Source organism: Buteo buteo, chromosome 15 (assembly GCF_964188355.1).
Source record: "Buteo buteo chromosome 15, bButBut1.hap1.1, whole genome shotgun sequence".
Classification (NCBI taxonomy): domain Eukaryota; kingdom Metazoa; phylum Chordata; class Aves; order Accipitriformes; family Accipitridae; genus Buteo; species Buteo buteo.
Genome location: NC_134185.1, coordinates 3,783,177 through 3,800,489, shown reverse-complemented (window position 1 = coordinate 3,800,489; position 17,313 = coordinate 3,783,177). Strand labels below are relative to the sequence as shown.

At 37.0% G+C, this 17,313-nt stretch overlaps 1 protein-coding gene across 1 annotated transcript in view; it reads right to left on the bottom strand.

The window, feature by feature from the left end:
- ADGRB3 (adhesion G protein-coupled receptor B3) overlaps window positions 1-17,313 on the bottom strand; it is a 460,271-nt gene that overhangs the window by 193,811 nt on the left and 249,147 nt on the right. Inside the window, exons 13-14 of the mRNA XM_075046423.1 lie at window positions 4,568-4,714; window positions 3,730-3,805 (exon numbers count right to left, since the gene is read on the bottom strand). Of these exons, the coding sequence (XP_074902524.1) occupies window positions 3,730-3,805; window positions 4,568-4,714 (223 nt within the window). The remainder of the gene's footprint in view (window positions 1-3,729; window positions 3,806-4,567; window positions 4,715-17,313) is intronic.

Genomic DNA, 17,313 nt, shown 5'->3' with positions numbered 1-17,313 from the left:
ATTATCATATTTTGTCAACTGTCATTTTATTTCGAACAGCACCAGATAAGATGCTTATCCAGAATGGGTTTTTAATTCATACATTGTGAGTAGCTACCACACTTCCAGGTATCATATAAAAACTAGATGGTGTTACTTCCCTCCACATTTTACAGTGTTTGCTCCATACACAATGCTATTGCCGTGCAGCAACTCAGCACTAACACTATATTCAGCACTAATATGGTTATAATGATAATGCTTATTACAGTTAAATAAGATTACTACAAATAGTAATTAATATAAAACCATGTAAGATGATAGATAGTTCTTCATTGCAAAACGTAAGCAAACAAAAATAAACCTTTTCCATACGCAGTGGGATGTACGGAAACCTTCAGTTCATTCATGTACCTGAACGAGTGTAAAATGATAAACCACCCGACAATAAAGATTCCTTTAAAACCTGTATTGCAGTTCTAATTTTGGCAAAGAGTGTAACAGCTCAACAAATTCAGCACTAACCACAGTTGCAGCTTTTTTTCCAATTCCAAATTCCATCTGAATGAACATTAAAATGGTTTGAATGCATCAAAATGCATTCAGTAGTATTTAGTATCTTCATCAAGGACTCAGACAGTGGGATCGAGTGCACCCTCAGCAAGTTTGCTGATGACACCAAGCTCGGTGGTACAGTTGACATATCTGAGGGACGGGATGCCATCCAGACGGACCTGGACAGGCTTCAGGAGTGGGCCCACGAGAACCTCCTAAAGTTCAAGAATGCCAAGCACAAGGTCCCGCACCTGGCTCAGAGCAACCCCCGGTATCAATCTGGGCTGGGGGATGAAGGGACTGTGAGCAGCCCTGCGGAGAAGGACTTGGGGATATCGGTGGATGAAAAACCAGATGTGAGCCGGCAGTGGGCACCTGCAGCCCAGAAAACCAATTGTACCCTGGGCTGCATAAACTGATGCATGGCCAGCAGGCTGACGGAGGCGATTCCCCCCGTTCTGCTCTGGTGAGACCCCACCTGCAGTACTGCATCCAGCTCTGGGGCCATCAGTACGAGAAGGACATGGACCTGTTGGAGCGAGTCCAGAGGAGGCCATGAAGATGATCAGAGAGCTGGAGCACCTCTCCTGTGAAGACAGGCTGAGAGAGTTGGGGTTGTTCATCCTGGAGAAGAGAAGGCTCTGGGGAGACCTTATTGTGTCCCTTCAATACTTAAAGGGGGCTTATAAGAAATGGGGAGGGACTCTTTAACAGGGAGTGTAGTGATAGGACAAGGGGTAACGGTTTTAAACTGAAAGAGTGTAAATTTAGATTAGATATTAGGAAGAAATTCTTTACTGTGAGGGTGGTGAGGCACTGGCACAGGTTGCCCAGAGAAGCTGTGGCTGCCCCATCCCTGGCAGTGTTCAAGGCCAGGTTGGATGGGGCTTGGAGCAACCTGGTCTAGTGGAAGGTGTCCCTGTGCATGGCAGGGGGGTAGACTATATGATCTTTGGAGGTCCCTTCCAACCCAAACTGTTCAATGATTCTATGATCTATGAGAACAGTTTGAAATTGTGCCACCTTTGAGGTACTATTTTAGGGTCATGACATCAAATCTTCACTATGACTGCCATGGGCAAAGAAATCCACCATGATACACTTCCTGAGGAGGTATGAGATGTAAGCTGTAAAAGTTTCAGTATGACTTCATTATAAATATTAAAGAAGTGCAGGGAACTACTGAGGCACTATACTCCGAACAAAGAAGAGACTAGAAGTACCTGGGAATATGTGTTATATTTTTATATCACAGATTAATAATGACTTTTATTCCTTATTCACATACATAAGAGAAATAATAGTGCTCGTTTCCTTTTCTTGGGCAGCCGAGAATTGGATTCCAATAATACTGAACATATTCAGAGGCAAAGTGGGATATCTTTGTATTTGAATTTCTAAAGACTTCATTTATGAATAGATATACATAGATTATTAGACCATTTTGCTTTAGAAGCTACAAAACCTCTCTGTGAACTGAATTGTACAGAGAAATGGTCAAATTCACTGTGTACATCAGTAACGAGCTGAAAGTAGAACAGATAAAAGCAAAAATTTGGGAACTGAGATGCACTTTCTCATAATCCATAGTACTTAAGTTGCTGTACTTTTATGTCCCTGTTCTGCCCGTATTCCTGCTACTTGGGATGCTATTGATTCTAGGGAAAATCTAGTAAGGCCTATAAATCTCACTTTTCTAATGGATGAAATAAAAGCCCTGAAAGACTTTTCATATAAGCAAATGTACAGCATTCAAGGTCCACACTTCTTTTCTATAAATTAAAACAATTGACCTATGAGAGCTGAAGAAGCATGATCATAGACTTTGGTTTACAATATAAAGGTCTGAAAGGTACGTGGCCACCTTGATGCTTTCCTAGGATTGGCAGATTGGCTCTAAGGTCTGCCCAAAGGGACTGACTACAACAGCCATTTGGCTCTGTTTCTTTGAATATGGGAGAAGAGAAGAAAAAATCTCTCTCACAAACATCTTTTCCTTCCTGGATAATTTCAGGAACTGGCACAACAAACGGAAAGTGCTTAGTGACATTTCAGAAGTGGATGAGCTGTCATTTGTACCATGCCTCAAGCGTAGACGGCCCTCGCCAGCACTTCCCAGGCTCCCCGGTGTCCTGCCAGGACATCGCTGTTCGAATTGCCCTTTACCTCAGAGAGGTTACTGTCCCCAACACTGCAGCTACTCATTGCACAGCGCACTGCAGCTTTACTGGGAATTGTATTTTTTTTTTCCTTAGGACTGAGTCTTTTTTGTTTTCAAATGGATTTTAGCAAAAATCTGTTGGTTTTCCATCCTTTGTTTCAAATCCTGAAGTTTTGGTTAAATAGAGTAGGGAAAGGTAATCTGGTAGCTTCCTAATTACTATCATTTCTAATTATTGTGAATTCATTAGCAGCTAATGCAACACACAATCTGCAGCCATTTCTTTTACCATAAAAGGATATTAGTAGGCCAATGGTGCACAGGATAATGTGAATTAAGATAGTATTAATGGACCATGAAATTATCTTAACCAGTAATTTGAGAAGAGGCGGTGAAATGTTTATTTCCAAATTGTCTGTTATCAAGTACAGAAAGGAAAAAGTGAAACAAGAAACTCTCCTATTTCTTTATGTATGTGTATGGCCCTCATAACTGACATACCACAGCTGTTCAGGCACATGCACGTCTTGTTTCTAAAATGGATCCTCTCTACAGCTCTGCTGTCCCTTCTGAACACAACTTGCACGGAAAAGGTACTTGGAAAACTACTACTAGGGACTTCTGTAGAAGTAGAGCACACAACCTCAGTACATCAGGTTATGATGTCATTACTAGATCACTTGTACTAACTGGACAAACAGTAGTCTGAAGCACAAGCATAAGTGGCCTGAGCATTAATGTACATCAATGTGGTTACTTAATCAAACATATATAATCAAACACTTCTGTAATTAAGGTTAATATAGATTACATAAAATAAAAATTAAATCAAGTTGATAAAAGGCTATTGCCATCATACAAATGACTAAGCATGAAGGAAAGACAAATATACACATATATTTTAAATAACAGGGGAAAAAAATCCAACAATACCAACATGCAAACAGTCTTGGTTGTCTGTTTTTATACTGACATGTAGTGTAGTTATGATCCCGAAATAGTTTAATTCATATTGTATTTATGAAGTTTCTTACCTCAAAGTGGGCAAAATGAGTTCTAAATTTTTGTATAGAACTGCTCCAAGTACAAATACAGTTGATTCATCTAGTTCTGAAAAGAGTAAGGAAAAAAAGATTTTTAAACTCTCTTTCCCAAGCCTTCATCAGCATAAAAAACTCTGAATACCATTTATCTTTCTAGTGGAAATTTTATTTTAAATAAACCATCATCATTTTGAATTATACCTGGGAAGTCTGTCATAAAGATGTAGCACTGTCAGGAATATATCAAAAGATTTAAACCATTGAAAATCACATTTTTAAAAAATCCATCATTGTGTACTGACATCCATGCTAGCTCATCTACCTTTATAATTAAGTATCCTCAAAGACTGTCTTTAGAGTTTAATGCCTAGCAAGTAAATTCTCTAATGTCAGAGATCTGCACTGCCATGGTATTTGTCAATTGTTTCTGAAGCCAGGGTAATTTGCCTGCCGAGCATCCTTTGGTACCAGTTGGGTGACCTGTAGGAATGGCGCAGTCTGTTGGAGTGAAGCAACTTCAGAGGGTCCCGCAGAGCTGCACTTCAGGTCACCTCACACCAGCACAGGTACAATCCTGTGCACAATAACTAAGCATTGGCTCTTCGGCATAGAAAATAACATCTCAGATTTCTGTACCACTTTTTGTTCAAGGTGCTGAAATTAAGGCCCCACCATTTCCCTCTGGGATAAGCTGTGGGTACTGGATTTCTTTTGAAGGTGGATCAAATAACCACTTCTATATCATACAGTGGTCCAATAAGACAAAGATTCTGAGTTCCCTTGTTAAAGCTAGCTAAAACAAAATTAACATGCTGATATGCTTCTTTACCTGTTGACATAGGGGTGAAGATATTTTTTGGAATGACAACCCTGTCTTCTGAGTTTCGTGCCCAGTCAACCATTCCTTTTCTTCCTTTCATGGGGAAATTGATGTCCGTTAAAACAGATGCCGCAGGAAGCTTCTGAATGCTAGCCACTAGTAAGAGAAATCACAAAATCAAATAAACTTGTGTTTCATACTTTAAAGCATCATATGATGATAACAGAACAGCAATAACAAAAATGTTTAATAATACATTTGAAGTATAGCAGGAATTTATAGGACATTAACTGGCACAGAAAGTGTAATCTTCTGTTTATTACGCAGTTCTACTATGGATTAATTGTGTGGCATTGATCGTATCATTTGTCAGAAGATTCTGATTAAGTTTCTTAACAGGGATTGTTGAATGTACTGCTTATACCCTGAAATTCACACATAAGGACATTGACTTGTCTTCAGAGCAAATTCTAAAATGATCAAATGTGACAATGAAAGGAAGAAGATGCTGCAAATTGCTTTGGGAAACACAACTGCTAGATGCAGACTAATGAAGCAATAACAGAGCTTTTATCCCCTATACAGGCACAATTTCAAGATAGACCCATTAAGGAGATTCACATATTAAAAGACATCATTGTTTCCACACAAATGAGAATAATGCGGTATAGCACTTGATTTCTTTTCCTTGAAAGAACAATCCCCATTCTGAATTCTTAATTATATTTTTTCCATCTAACCCCCCCCCCCCCCAAATAACATCACTATAATATCTGTAACAGATATAGAAAGACAGAAGAAATAGGTATCAAATCTAATAATTTAGGCAGTTTGGAATTTTTGTTTACTCATGCTCATTTTCTCTCTGTTTTCTAACTCAACTACTATCTGGAAATCAGTTTCAGCTTTGCTGTGAAATCTAAGTCTGACTCCATGGCAACCCTGTCAGTGTCTAGTAAGACTCAAACTACTTTTAAGGAACTGACAGGGCAGCAAGTGTTTACGGACACTCAGAGAGATGACAAACACCACCTTCGGAGCACCAGCTCCCTTCTTAATGTAAGCCATGTTGATAGCCATTTCCTGTGCAGTGCTCTTCCTAATCAATTTACGAAGAGGCTAATGTAGTTGGAAGAGTTCGGACATCAGGACTATACTTTGATCTGCCCAACAATTTCTCTGCAAGGGGGTTTAATATCAAGACGATGGGGTACAGCTGTAAAAGCAATCAAAACAGCAAAATTAAAGTAGAAAACCATTAGGTATCTCATCAGTGGATTTTGTTTGAAAGGAAACTGTAATTCAAATCCAAGAGAAGAGGAAAATTAAGAGGTTAACAATATTAACTCTACAAATGTATTCTTTGATAACTGACTCTTAGTTTCAAATTAGACTGGTTATATATTATAGAATCACATTAGTGAGGTGGTACTTGAGGTTATTTCAGGCTTTCCATTATAAAACTATCATCAGGGCTTTACAATGATAGTTACAATCCCCTCTGGGCCAAAATTGGCAAATACATTCCCAGGCCTGAAGGGATGCTTCGTCTTGTGAATTTTCAGATGGTATGCGGAGGGAGAGTTCAGGTGTTTCAGAATTACTGGGGCATAAAATGGATTACGTGTTTTCACATGCAATCAATGGTTATACAGAATATATTAACATTGTAAAAATGGATTTTTTTCCATAGTTCTTAAAATCTAAAAAGAATTTTATTTTCCACATAAATAAAATTAAAAACACAGTTATTTAGTTTTCAAAATTAAATAGAACCTGTATAAGACAATATTGGGTTTTTTATTTGCACAGTACTTATCTGTGTATCTACCTATCTATCTATCTAATTAGCTAGTAGAGCCTTAATATTTCATCCACCTTTAGGATGACAGTTCCCTTTATTGAAATAGAAAATCAATGTTATTCAATGGAATTCACTCTGCAAAACAGAAAACCACTTTAGGACTGGATAAATGGTGAGGGTCTAGGATAGTACCTCTCTGGACTCTGCCTATCTTTGCATTTTAAATAGGGTCATTCATCATGGTACCTAAGCACTACTTAGAACCAAAGATTACAAAATATTTGTTAATATTTAGGTGATGAATAACACAAACCCTAAATATAAAACCTAAACATTTGACTTATGGCTTATAGGCAATAAATATAAATATATTCAGTTATTGGGCAGTGTTAGGTTTATGGTTGGACTTAATGATCTCAAAGGTCTCTTCCAACCTAAATGATTCTATGATTCTATATATTCCCATTCACAGTTCAGACAAGTTTTTCTTCTACTCATAATCAAACAAGTGTCTTTATTTAATTGCACAGAAGGTGCAACCTTAACGTCCTGGAGATTTTGGATCTCTGCATAGACAGAGGCAGTACACAGCACACGTAAGCCAATAATTGAAACAGATTTGCCCAAATGCTTGCTCCATATCCTGCAAAGTCTGCCTCTTACAGATCCACACAGATTATTAGGTCCTTCTTCAGCCACTTTGCTGACTGATTCCAAGAGGATGTGCCTACTAATTTCCAACATGGCACTGTCATTTGAAGGTGTAAGATAATTAATAGAATCTGACTGGAGGCAACTAGTTCAGTCCATCAACATGGCCAGGTGGATATATAAAACAGTTTCCACCTCTTCAGTGTCACACTGTGAACTGTATTTTATTTTTTTAAAAAGCTAATATTATTATATATTAGTCTACAACTCATTTCAGTGAGACCTTGGAGCATGACCAGCTGTTATTTCCATAGTGAAATGCAGCTTTGCTGCTCTCTAACTCAGTTTTAATCTGCATGCTGAAATAATTAATTATTGTAAGCATGAAAATCAACAGGCCTTTTAGAGGGGAATGTGTATAATTCAGGTGCTGGGTCATTCACATGTCAGAAACTGAAATGCCAGTTTCTTATACATAGATAATAAGACGGAATGACATATCATTCACTTTGTACTTTATTGTATTCTTTTTATGTCAGGTTTGTATTACAAAACAATGCTCCAGATACTGGAACACAAGTGATTCCGTTCTGCAATTCCCACACAAGCACTTTGTCTTCTCATTTGGAAAAAACAAAAGTTGCCTTTTAAAAAAAAAAAAAAAAAAAAAAATTACCATACCAAACCATCATGTCCTGAGTTTGTGAGACAGAACACTATCCAATGAAGACATTTACAGGCACTGTGGCAAAAGTATTTTTGCTTGTTTATACACACACAGAAGTTGTATAATACTGGAAAAACAGTCAATGAGAATATTAATGAGAAAAAAAAAAGATGAAAAAAGAGAAGAAAAAGAGAAGAAAAAGAAAAACTAGAATGAAAATCATCTAAGCAGAAGCTGAAGAAAATCTGCATGTGTCATTTTAAATTAAGGAACTTTAAATATAAAACTTCCCATATACACCATATACAGCATGTCTTATTGTTTCAGATAAAACCATATTTGAGTTATTGCTGTAATACGTTCTTTTGCTCTAATCTGACTACATCTTCTTGCACTGTTTATGCTGAAGTCATAATACTGACAAGTGACCAGCCTGGTCACTCCTAGGATCATTCTTACAGTTTGTACATATCCTGCTGTAGACACAATGAATCAAAATTTTTCCAATATGGAAAATTCTCATTTTTATTTATTTGCATTATGATATTCCAGGCATTGCTAAAAAAAAATAAAAAAAAAATAAAAAAAATGCAGATCTTGCATTAATTTGGAAAAATTATTTGGTTTTGACTTATCTAGCATAAACCAGAAATGAAAAAGCCACCCAGAGGACTTTTGGCAGGAAAAAACTTAGAAAGTTTGAATGTGGAGAAACATATTTAGGGTGCAGAATATGTTGCATTCTTTCATCCTCTGGACAGCCTCTCTTGTTGTGGCTCCTATATACTTTCAATTACAATTTTAATGACATTCCCAAAGGTTAAAAAAAAAAAAAAGTAGAAAAAGGAATCTCATCCGTGATACTTGACTGTATTCAACATCTGAAGAATGCAGGAGGTGGTAGAATGTAATCTTTATTTCTTCAAAAAATGACACCATCATACTTCTGAATCTTGCAGGGGAAATTTATATGCCCTAGATGGAAGAAAACCTCACCTAGGTATAAGCTGGAATACAGGAGAAAAAGCCCTTCTTTTAAGAATTCTTTGAGCATTCTTTGGATGCACATTGGTATAAATAACAAGACAGTGGTTCAATTACACATAAGAACACATACATATTTGATGACTCCATAATAATTATTGATTCAGAAAGAGCTATTTAAGTAGTCTAGTCTAATCAATTTAGTGATTGCTTTGACCCCTAATGGATTCATTGTAATAGCCTTTAGAAATACATCTCCTTTTGCCTTTATTTCATTTTCATGCTGCAGTTGCAGACAACCTGTTCAATACTGCTCTGCTGAAAATTTCAGAATTGGCAGCTACTCACTGTTCTTACTTATTGAGTAAAATAAAATATCTTTGGAACTGACTGGAGAATTTTCCATGACTATCCAAATGAGCTGATTACAGACAGTCATATGTGAATGATATTTAAGCAGTTTATTTGGAATAGTACAAAAGTGGTTAATTAACGTGTCAAGAAAATTCTGAGTGAAAGAAAAATTGCGTAGTTCTTGTATGCTAGCCCTTGTAGATCATGGTCTAGAATAGTAAAGCTGAAATGTACTGCTATGATCCCTGTAACCCTGAATGAGTTATAAGCTGCCTAGTGCATCTTCCAGTAACTCTCTGACTGATCTGCGTTGCTAAATAATAAAAGATAAAGCAACCAAATAAATGGCATGAATCATCATCCCCTTCTCTTTACTATCCACCCATTAGCTTCCCGTGTTCAACGAAAACTGGTAACATTTCAGAATCAGCCCCTTGAATAATATTAATCACTTTAGAACAGGAAAACAGATTCACTGAAGGCATGACAGAAAAATGACTGGATGTTTGCTCGTGGACTAAAAACAACTTCAGCTCTCACAGTAGAGATTTAGGTTTTAAAATTACAATGCAAGCCAAATTAAACAGTTGATCCCTATCTTTATGAAAGACTGAACCAAAACCTTTAGAAAAGATGTTCAAAATCTGAGTCAGAATTCTGTAGCATTCATGTATTTACAAATGAGGATACAACACTGGTTCTCATTCTCCTTTCTCATAAGTGATAACTTTCTGGGTCTGTGGTGCTTTACAGCACAGTAACTATGTTGATCCCTAATTTACAATGACTTAAGATATGGAGGAATGGGAATTAATTCTTTTAAAAGGCATCAGTGCCTTGACTGAACTGGAAGAGCAGATACAGAAATCTACAGGATTAGCATAAGATGTCAACTTCTGCTTAACCCTCCCTGCCCTGTCAGAGCAAGAAAGTAGAACTCTGAATTTGACTGCATTTCAGTCACAGACAACAGAGAATGGCTATGCATATTAGCAGCATCATTCGCTCTTTTCCTCTCCTATTTTGACTTGTCCATTGACAGCATACTAGACCTATACTATTCAGCATTTAGTAAACTTGAGTTCATCACACAACAGGTTTTGATTTTTCAGACAGAGGATAATATACTGCCCTTCTGGGACAGCTACTGCTAAATTTATTTCAGGGTAAAATAGTCATGAATAGAAGTGCCATTGTCACAGATGTTCAGCATAAAGAATATGAAAGGGTTTTTGTGTTAAAATTCAGAATACCGAGTATTTCTGCAAACATCTCTGTTAAGAAGATCCAATTAGAAACATATTTATACATTTTAGAATTATTCTGTTGTCCCTAAATGTAAAACCTTTGGTTTTTTATAGAATAAATAAGCTTACTTAAGTCAGCTCATGTTGGATACCTGGGGAACAAAGTCTTGCCTGGCTCATCATCAAAGAGCCAGATGGACATATTGAAGATGATATTCACAACAGATTTGCTCTATCCACTTAACCCCATCATTTTAAAGACAATCTGCAACAAACACAAATGTTGAAACCCTCTTTTCAAGGAGGCCAATTTGTGAATCTCCAGTTTTGTTATGGAACTCTGCATCTGAGCAGGCTTGGTGATCTTTAAAATCCTTCTCTCAGTACAAAGATAAATCCACCTCTTACCACCCAGAAGTTTATGTACAACAGAAGGGCTGTGGTGAAGTGACATCTTCTTCATGAGTGACATAAGAAGAACAACCAGGTAATTTTCCCTCTGCAAATAGTACTTGTGAAATCTCCCCACAGCGAGCAAACATCAAACAACGGTCAGAAAAATGCTCCTAGGAAATTGTAACGTAATAGATCTACTACTTCTTATGGTTATCAACAGAAAAATTATGTCTTTTTAGATTAGAACCTTGTAATGCCCTACTGCTCCGAGGGCAGACAAGGGAGGGATGTCCCTAGAAGCCTGCTGTGCACTTGCACCCCTGAAGCTCATCAGCCCACAGCAGCTACCCTCTGACTATTCAAGCTTTGGGCAGCAAGACACACTACTGGTATAGGCAGAAGTAGGAGCAGACATTTAATCGATATTTTCACTAATCAGGGATGAGTTCTGCATGAGTCTTTCCTTTGGTGTCAAGCAAACTGTGCCTTAAACTGGCTTGCTGTTTGAAAGTGAAGAATAATGCTTTAGGTTAATCAAGAAGCTACCTTAACAGTGATCTCTGAATATTTTTCCTTCTGTATTCCATAGCAATGGGGAAGAGAGGTACCCGTTACCCTTTTTCTTGTAAAATAATACATTTATCAGTGATAAGCACCTTGGGGAATCAGTGAACTCATTCTATTTTGAGCTTGCAAGCCACTGCAGTCCTTTAAGTAATATGAAGAATAAGTAAACACACAGTCATATAACTGTATGATGTCTGACTATGCTCCCCAAAGCCTGTAACAAATGCCAGCAATATGCTACTGTATCAATAATATGACCAGTATAGTATTTAGGATGAGTTCGAAAGCAGCATGGCCTCAGGCAATGATCAGAATGCATTTAATAAACACTCAGATCTCTTCTGCTACTTACGTGATTTTAAAAAAAAAAAATCACATAGGCAGCAGGCAAGTTTTACCTTTTGGCTTTGTGTACTACTGTTGTTCAGTACCAAATTCTGTATTTCAGCAACAATTCAGGAATATGCTAATTTCAAAGACTTATGAAATACCATGCATGCATATGCATTCTCGAGTGGTTTCTTACTGCTCATTTGTTATGATAAAAATCTACCTTGATAAAATTAAAATAGGTAAAGGATAGGATTGCAATTCTTCTTTTTCCAAGCCTTTCCTTGTTCCAGGTATGGAAGTAAAAATGGAAAATAAAAAATTAAAAGCTCAAACAGTAATTAGAGCATTAAGAATTGTTGTTATGGATGATAAAAGCTTTCTTAAAAAAAAAATTATATGGAAACTATTAAAGTTTATTCCCTGAGAAAGAGTTAGTGTATAGAAATGGCTATAGCATCATAGAATTTGTCCATGTTCCAGATGTTACTTCTGCATGTCCCTCTAGGGAAAAAAAATTTTAATCTTAGTGTTTTTATAATTTTTAATCATTGTTACTATTTACTTACTATTAATGCATACTGTAAGATGAATATGGCTATTTGCAGCTGGCCAATGTGGAACATAAAGAACAAAATCACTTTAGAATTTGCAAATCTGAATCACAAGTTTGAAGAAAATCCAACTGAACTAGTGAAAATGTAAACAATTTTTTTATGAGCAGTCAGAAGAAAATGTGTACTCATGATAAATGGAATGCTTCCTGAAATATGTGGTTATTCAGAAAAATGCTTTAAATAAAACGTGGTAGGAAGCTGTACTTCACTAACTAGAAGACAACTCCATCTTCTGGGAGTTATATTGAAGAAGATGAAGACATGAACAGCCAAAGAGACCCAGAGCCACTTCTAAGGTACTCTGTGTTTCTGAAAGAGCTTTATTTTTTTCCATTCCTCTTAGCATTACTGTGCATTCATGCCACTAAGACTAAGGCCTCCCTTAGCAACTCTTGCCTTATCACAAAGCTCTTCTCAAGGAAAAGAAAGACTCAGCATAAAGAAAGACAGAAGATGGAGCCTGATGCAGGAGATGATAGAATGAGTTGGCATTTAAGTGCATGAGTTTTAATGTTACAGACACACAGGTGAAAACCATGGTAATACTGAGGGGGCAAGGCCACCTGCAACGTTATTTTAGATTGACTGTGCAAGGCAGGTGCAGAAACCAAGCACTGTTCAATCACTCAGGTGACTGGAAAAAGTGTCTGTCTGGTGATTCTAGCTGATAATGAGAGAAAAAGAGAGAGAGACTGAAGGTAATGTTAAGGTAGTGAGCTCAGAAGATGGGAATGATGATGAAGGTGTCATCAGAGAAAGGGAGAAAGAAGAAAAGCTGAGAGAGAGATCATTTATGTGTTTATTTATCAGGTGTACTGATGATTAGATATCCACTAAGAACTATTAAAAAGATAGACAGGGAGGACTTGACAGAGGACAAGAGATCAGTAAGGGGGTAAGCAGACACGAAAATCATTAGCAGGGCAATGATAAAAATATTCTTTCAACATTACATTGCTTGGGGAGAGCAATGGAGCAGAGGTAGAATGATTGCTTCCCAGAAGTAGTAAATTGAAGCAAAGGAAAGATATCTTACCTCTAGGGAAATGACGACTAAATCCTATCATTCAGAAATATAGAAAGATGTGAACTAAGTTATGCAGGAAATTGAAAGGTGATATAAGAATTGAATTCTCAGGCATGGAGATAGAAGATTTGATGTATAAAAGCCACACACAGAGGAAACAAAATAAAGCATGTGAATCAATATATGTTTCTAATCACAGCTTTTTGTAGCAGACTAGAAACAGATCTCTGTTCTATTTTATTATTGAACAGATTTTTAATAATACAAAATGGCATCTTGAAGAACTTTCAGATACAACTATGAGCAAATTCAAATGGAGAGAACTGTAAATTACTCTGGCATAGAATCTCAGAGCATTAATAGTATATAAGTGGCTAGTGAATCCTAAAAAGTAGAGCCTGATTACAAGCCATACCCTGCAAAACAGTAGAAATGGAGGAAAAGCTTGCAGGTGGCCCTCATTTTTATGGCAATTCACCAGCCATGTAAAATTTCTCCATGTGCCTTCCCAGAAGTGTTTCAGCCAGAGCATCTCAGTGCTTTCTTTACACTTTGGCTCCATTAAGATTGAGAAAATAGACAGAGCAGCAGGTAAGATCCTCAAAAAGCTCAAGCCTGTAGCTATGTTTACTGACCAGACTTGTCCCCTTATGAAATGCATCTGCAGTTACTTTCTTTTTGAAAATCTGGCCAAGCCAGAGAAAGCATTGCTGGTCTAACACTGCCTGTTGGACTACTGATCTAATGTTTCGAGCACTTGAATTAGGAAGATCTGCGTGCAATCAAGTCCTGCTCTGACGAGGTTTTCCTTACGGAGCAGCCCACTCTTGCTTCTCCCTGAACCCAGCACCTGATAAGCAGGTGCTGCAACATCTACACGGTAAATGCCTTCGAGACAGACTTGAGTAGAGTCACATGGAAAATCTGAAACAGAACTGTTAGAAACACAGGTCTCCTGTATCCCAGTTTCATGTTCAAGCCATGATTCTAACCTTCCTCACAGGAATTCATAACTAGGTCTTTGTTTTCTGGAGGCATGTCTAATTTGTCTTGAATGTTCTCCATGGAGGAGATAAAGTGGATTAAGATTTGCTTAAGGGATTGTAAAAAGTTGTCCTGGGGCACTGTGAAATCTAATTGTCAGGATAATGCACACATGCTTTATTTAGATTGTTTACATCAGGCATGGCACAATGAAAACTCAGTACCTCAGTGGGACATATAGACACTATCCAATATAAGTAGTAAGTAATACTAATTAGACTGAGTTTGATTTACTTGTTCACATTGTTGAATTCTAAATTAACTTTAATAACTCAGGAGAAATATCTCAGAGTTATTATGGTCATTTCAATAAAACAACTGCACAATGAGGAGATGCTTTAAAAAACATCTAACTAGAAAATTGGGCCTATAAAGAATGACAGAGCTTGGTTATTATGAGCTGTTATAACGCATATACATGAATCACTGGCATGTGGACCTTGTGCTCAGCTCTTGTTATCCAATTCTCGTCATCCCATCTCCAGCATCCCCTGCTTCTTCCCTCCCACTCCCCCCAGATGAGAGGCTTTTCATGTTTATCAAAGTTGTGGGAGGAGGAATCAAAAAGATCCAAGCAGCTAAGAAAGAAATGAAAACCAACAGTCAACTGGTCAACTAAGTCAAATGTTATACCATTACTGTTTCCCTCGTCTGAACTCAGGTGCCTTATATGTCCATTATTTTTGAGTGCAGTTGACAGAGATAGAGATGCCTAATTATGGTTGCTTGCGCGGCCTTCTCAGGGTTTTAAAAAATCATCTGAATTTTGTGTATATTGCATAGTGAGCTTAAACTGCATTTTAGGAATACTGGATTAACCCTTGTCTGTGACCGAGTACATAAAATGCAAGCAGATGATTCCTGAACTCAGTGCCAAAGCTCATCACAGACTCTGGTCAAAATATTTAACTCAAGGTATAACATAGCATTATACCTGCAGCAAATAGGGTTTTAATTCTTAAAAAGTCTATCTGGATTCAGACCAACTTCTCAGATGCTCTTACAGTGCCTTTGGTTTTGCTTTTACGTGCAGTAGAGAACTACCACGTTGGACAGCTAATCTGTAAAAACTACTGTGAATAAGAAAACATCTTCTCTGGTTTTCCTGAGGCACGACAGATGCCATCAAAAGGAGCCATCACCATGCCTGGCTCCGCAACGTTCGCATTACTAACATACACACCCGATATGACTCTGCTATCTCTTTGGCACTACATCCTATCTGCAACCTATTTTCTACTACAGTTATTCCAACACAAATTTTGGTTTTATTGCTATTGTTATTTCTTTAATTTCTTGTTCTATTCATTGCAGTATGTTTATGAAACATATATTCAGAATAGGAGTCCCCCCAAATGAAACTATACTGCTTTGGCTAACTATCCCTTATTTCCTGGAAATATTGCCTGTAGGTAGAAGCTCTATAAAGTTAAAATTCAATTCTACAATGTGCAATACTCCAGAAAACACAGTTATATCTATGATATAAAGCAGAAAGGAAGAGTTTACTCCAGACTGTTTGTGCATGCTATTTCATAAAAAAATCATGCTGAATTCTTTTTAAATGGAATATCGTGAATGTGAAATATGGAAATAAGAAGCAGGGATGGAATTTTTGTTTTCTACTGAACTACAGTTTTTGGGAACCAACAACACAGCACAACTGCTTCATCTATTTCCTCTACCTGACAGCACTAACACAGAGTGACTGAATTTACATGCCAGAGAAGTTCTTAATTTACTGAGAGATTCTGCAAATTCTGTTTGAAAACAATCTATACTTTTAGTCTGGCAAAATCATTCAGCATCAAGTATTCTACACCTGAGTCCAGTTTTGCTATTATTGCCATGCCATATCTGGGATGACTGTTATTATCTCCACAGTCAGATCTAGCAGATAGCCAGAAAAAAATTATTTCTTGCTTTCCAATAGTATTTGACCACTTACAAATTATAATCTACAATCAAGGTGGCTTTCCTAGTACAATGCATTCCCTGGAGAACTGGACAATCAAAAAGTGCCATTTTATATTATCCTTTTCCCCCAGTATATCCTGATTATAGCATTGTTACCCAACAAACAGTATTTTACAGGGTGCTGGAAAGAAAATTGCTTTTTTTTCCTTTAGTTATTTTCCCCTCTCTGTTCTGTGTAGTTTTTACAGTGCTATTGCTTTTATAGAATATTTTTGATGTACTAAATGTGTTTTCTGTCCCTAATCCCAAACCATCTAAATGGTGCTTTATTGGAAACCAAACTAACTGCACTCTGGTGGCAAACATTCATAACAAAATTTCTAAACTGAACAAAAGCAGAACAAAGTTAAGGGTCAGTGTAAGGATGCTCAGTTACTTGATACTATTTCAAAGCAGTAACTTTTCTGCAGAAGCACAGATGTGGACAGCATAATCTGGGCCTATCTTGGTATGAACTGGGTCTATTAATCAAATTTTGATGATTTAAACATTTGAGTTCTACAGTTACATTACGTTTATTGCAAAGGGACATTTGAATGGTAATGAAGCATTTTCAGAAGGTGCTCAATATCATCATTCAGCAAATGAGACTTTCAGTGCATGTGCTGAGACAACATACTGGTTGCACTGCTTGGAGCAAGAAATTAATTGGACGTAGAAGAAATTTTTTCCCACAATTTACACCAACATTCACATAAACATTAAAAATGAAACTGATGAGAATTTAGCATAAGCAATATAAGAAGTAAAATCAGTTAAGTGAAACAGCTAATTTAATCACATTAATAGGAATAAGCAAATTTTATTATTCAACAGAGGTAATTAAGATTGGACTTTATATACAAGATAGGAGAAGAGGGGGACAGAAGCCCTTAAACAAAATCTGCGAGTACGTTTTAATAAGTAATTCCTTGGGCTTTTTAACAGTGACCTACTCTATTTAGGTTATGGTTATGGAATTTTTATATTATGTCTTCCTTCACTTTTAGCTCTTTCGGTCACAGATTAAATTCAGCCTGGGCCCAAATGGTTAAACTGAGAACAAAGAAACCTCACTGGAACAGTAACTTGACCTTGCTTTTCTTACATT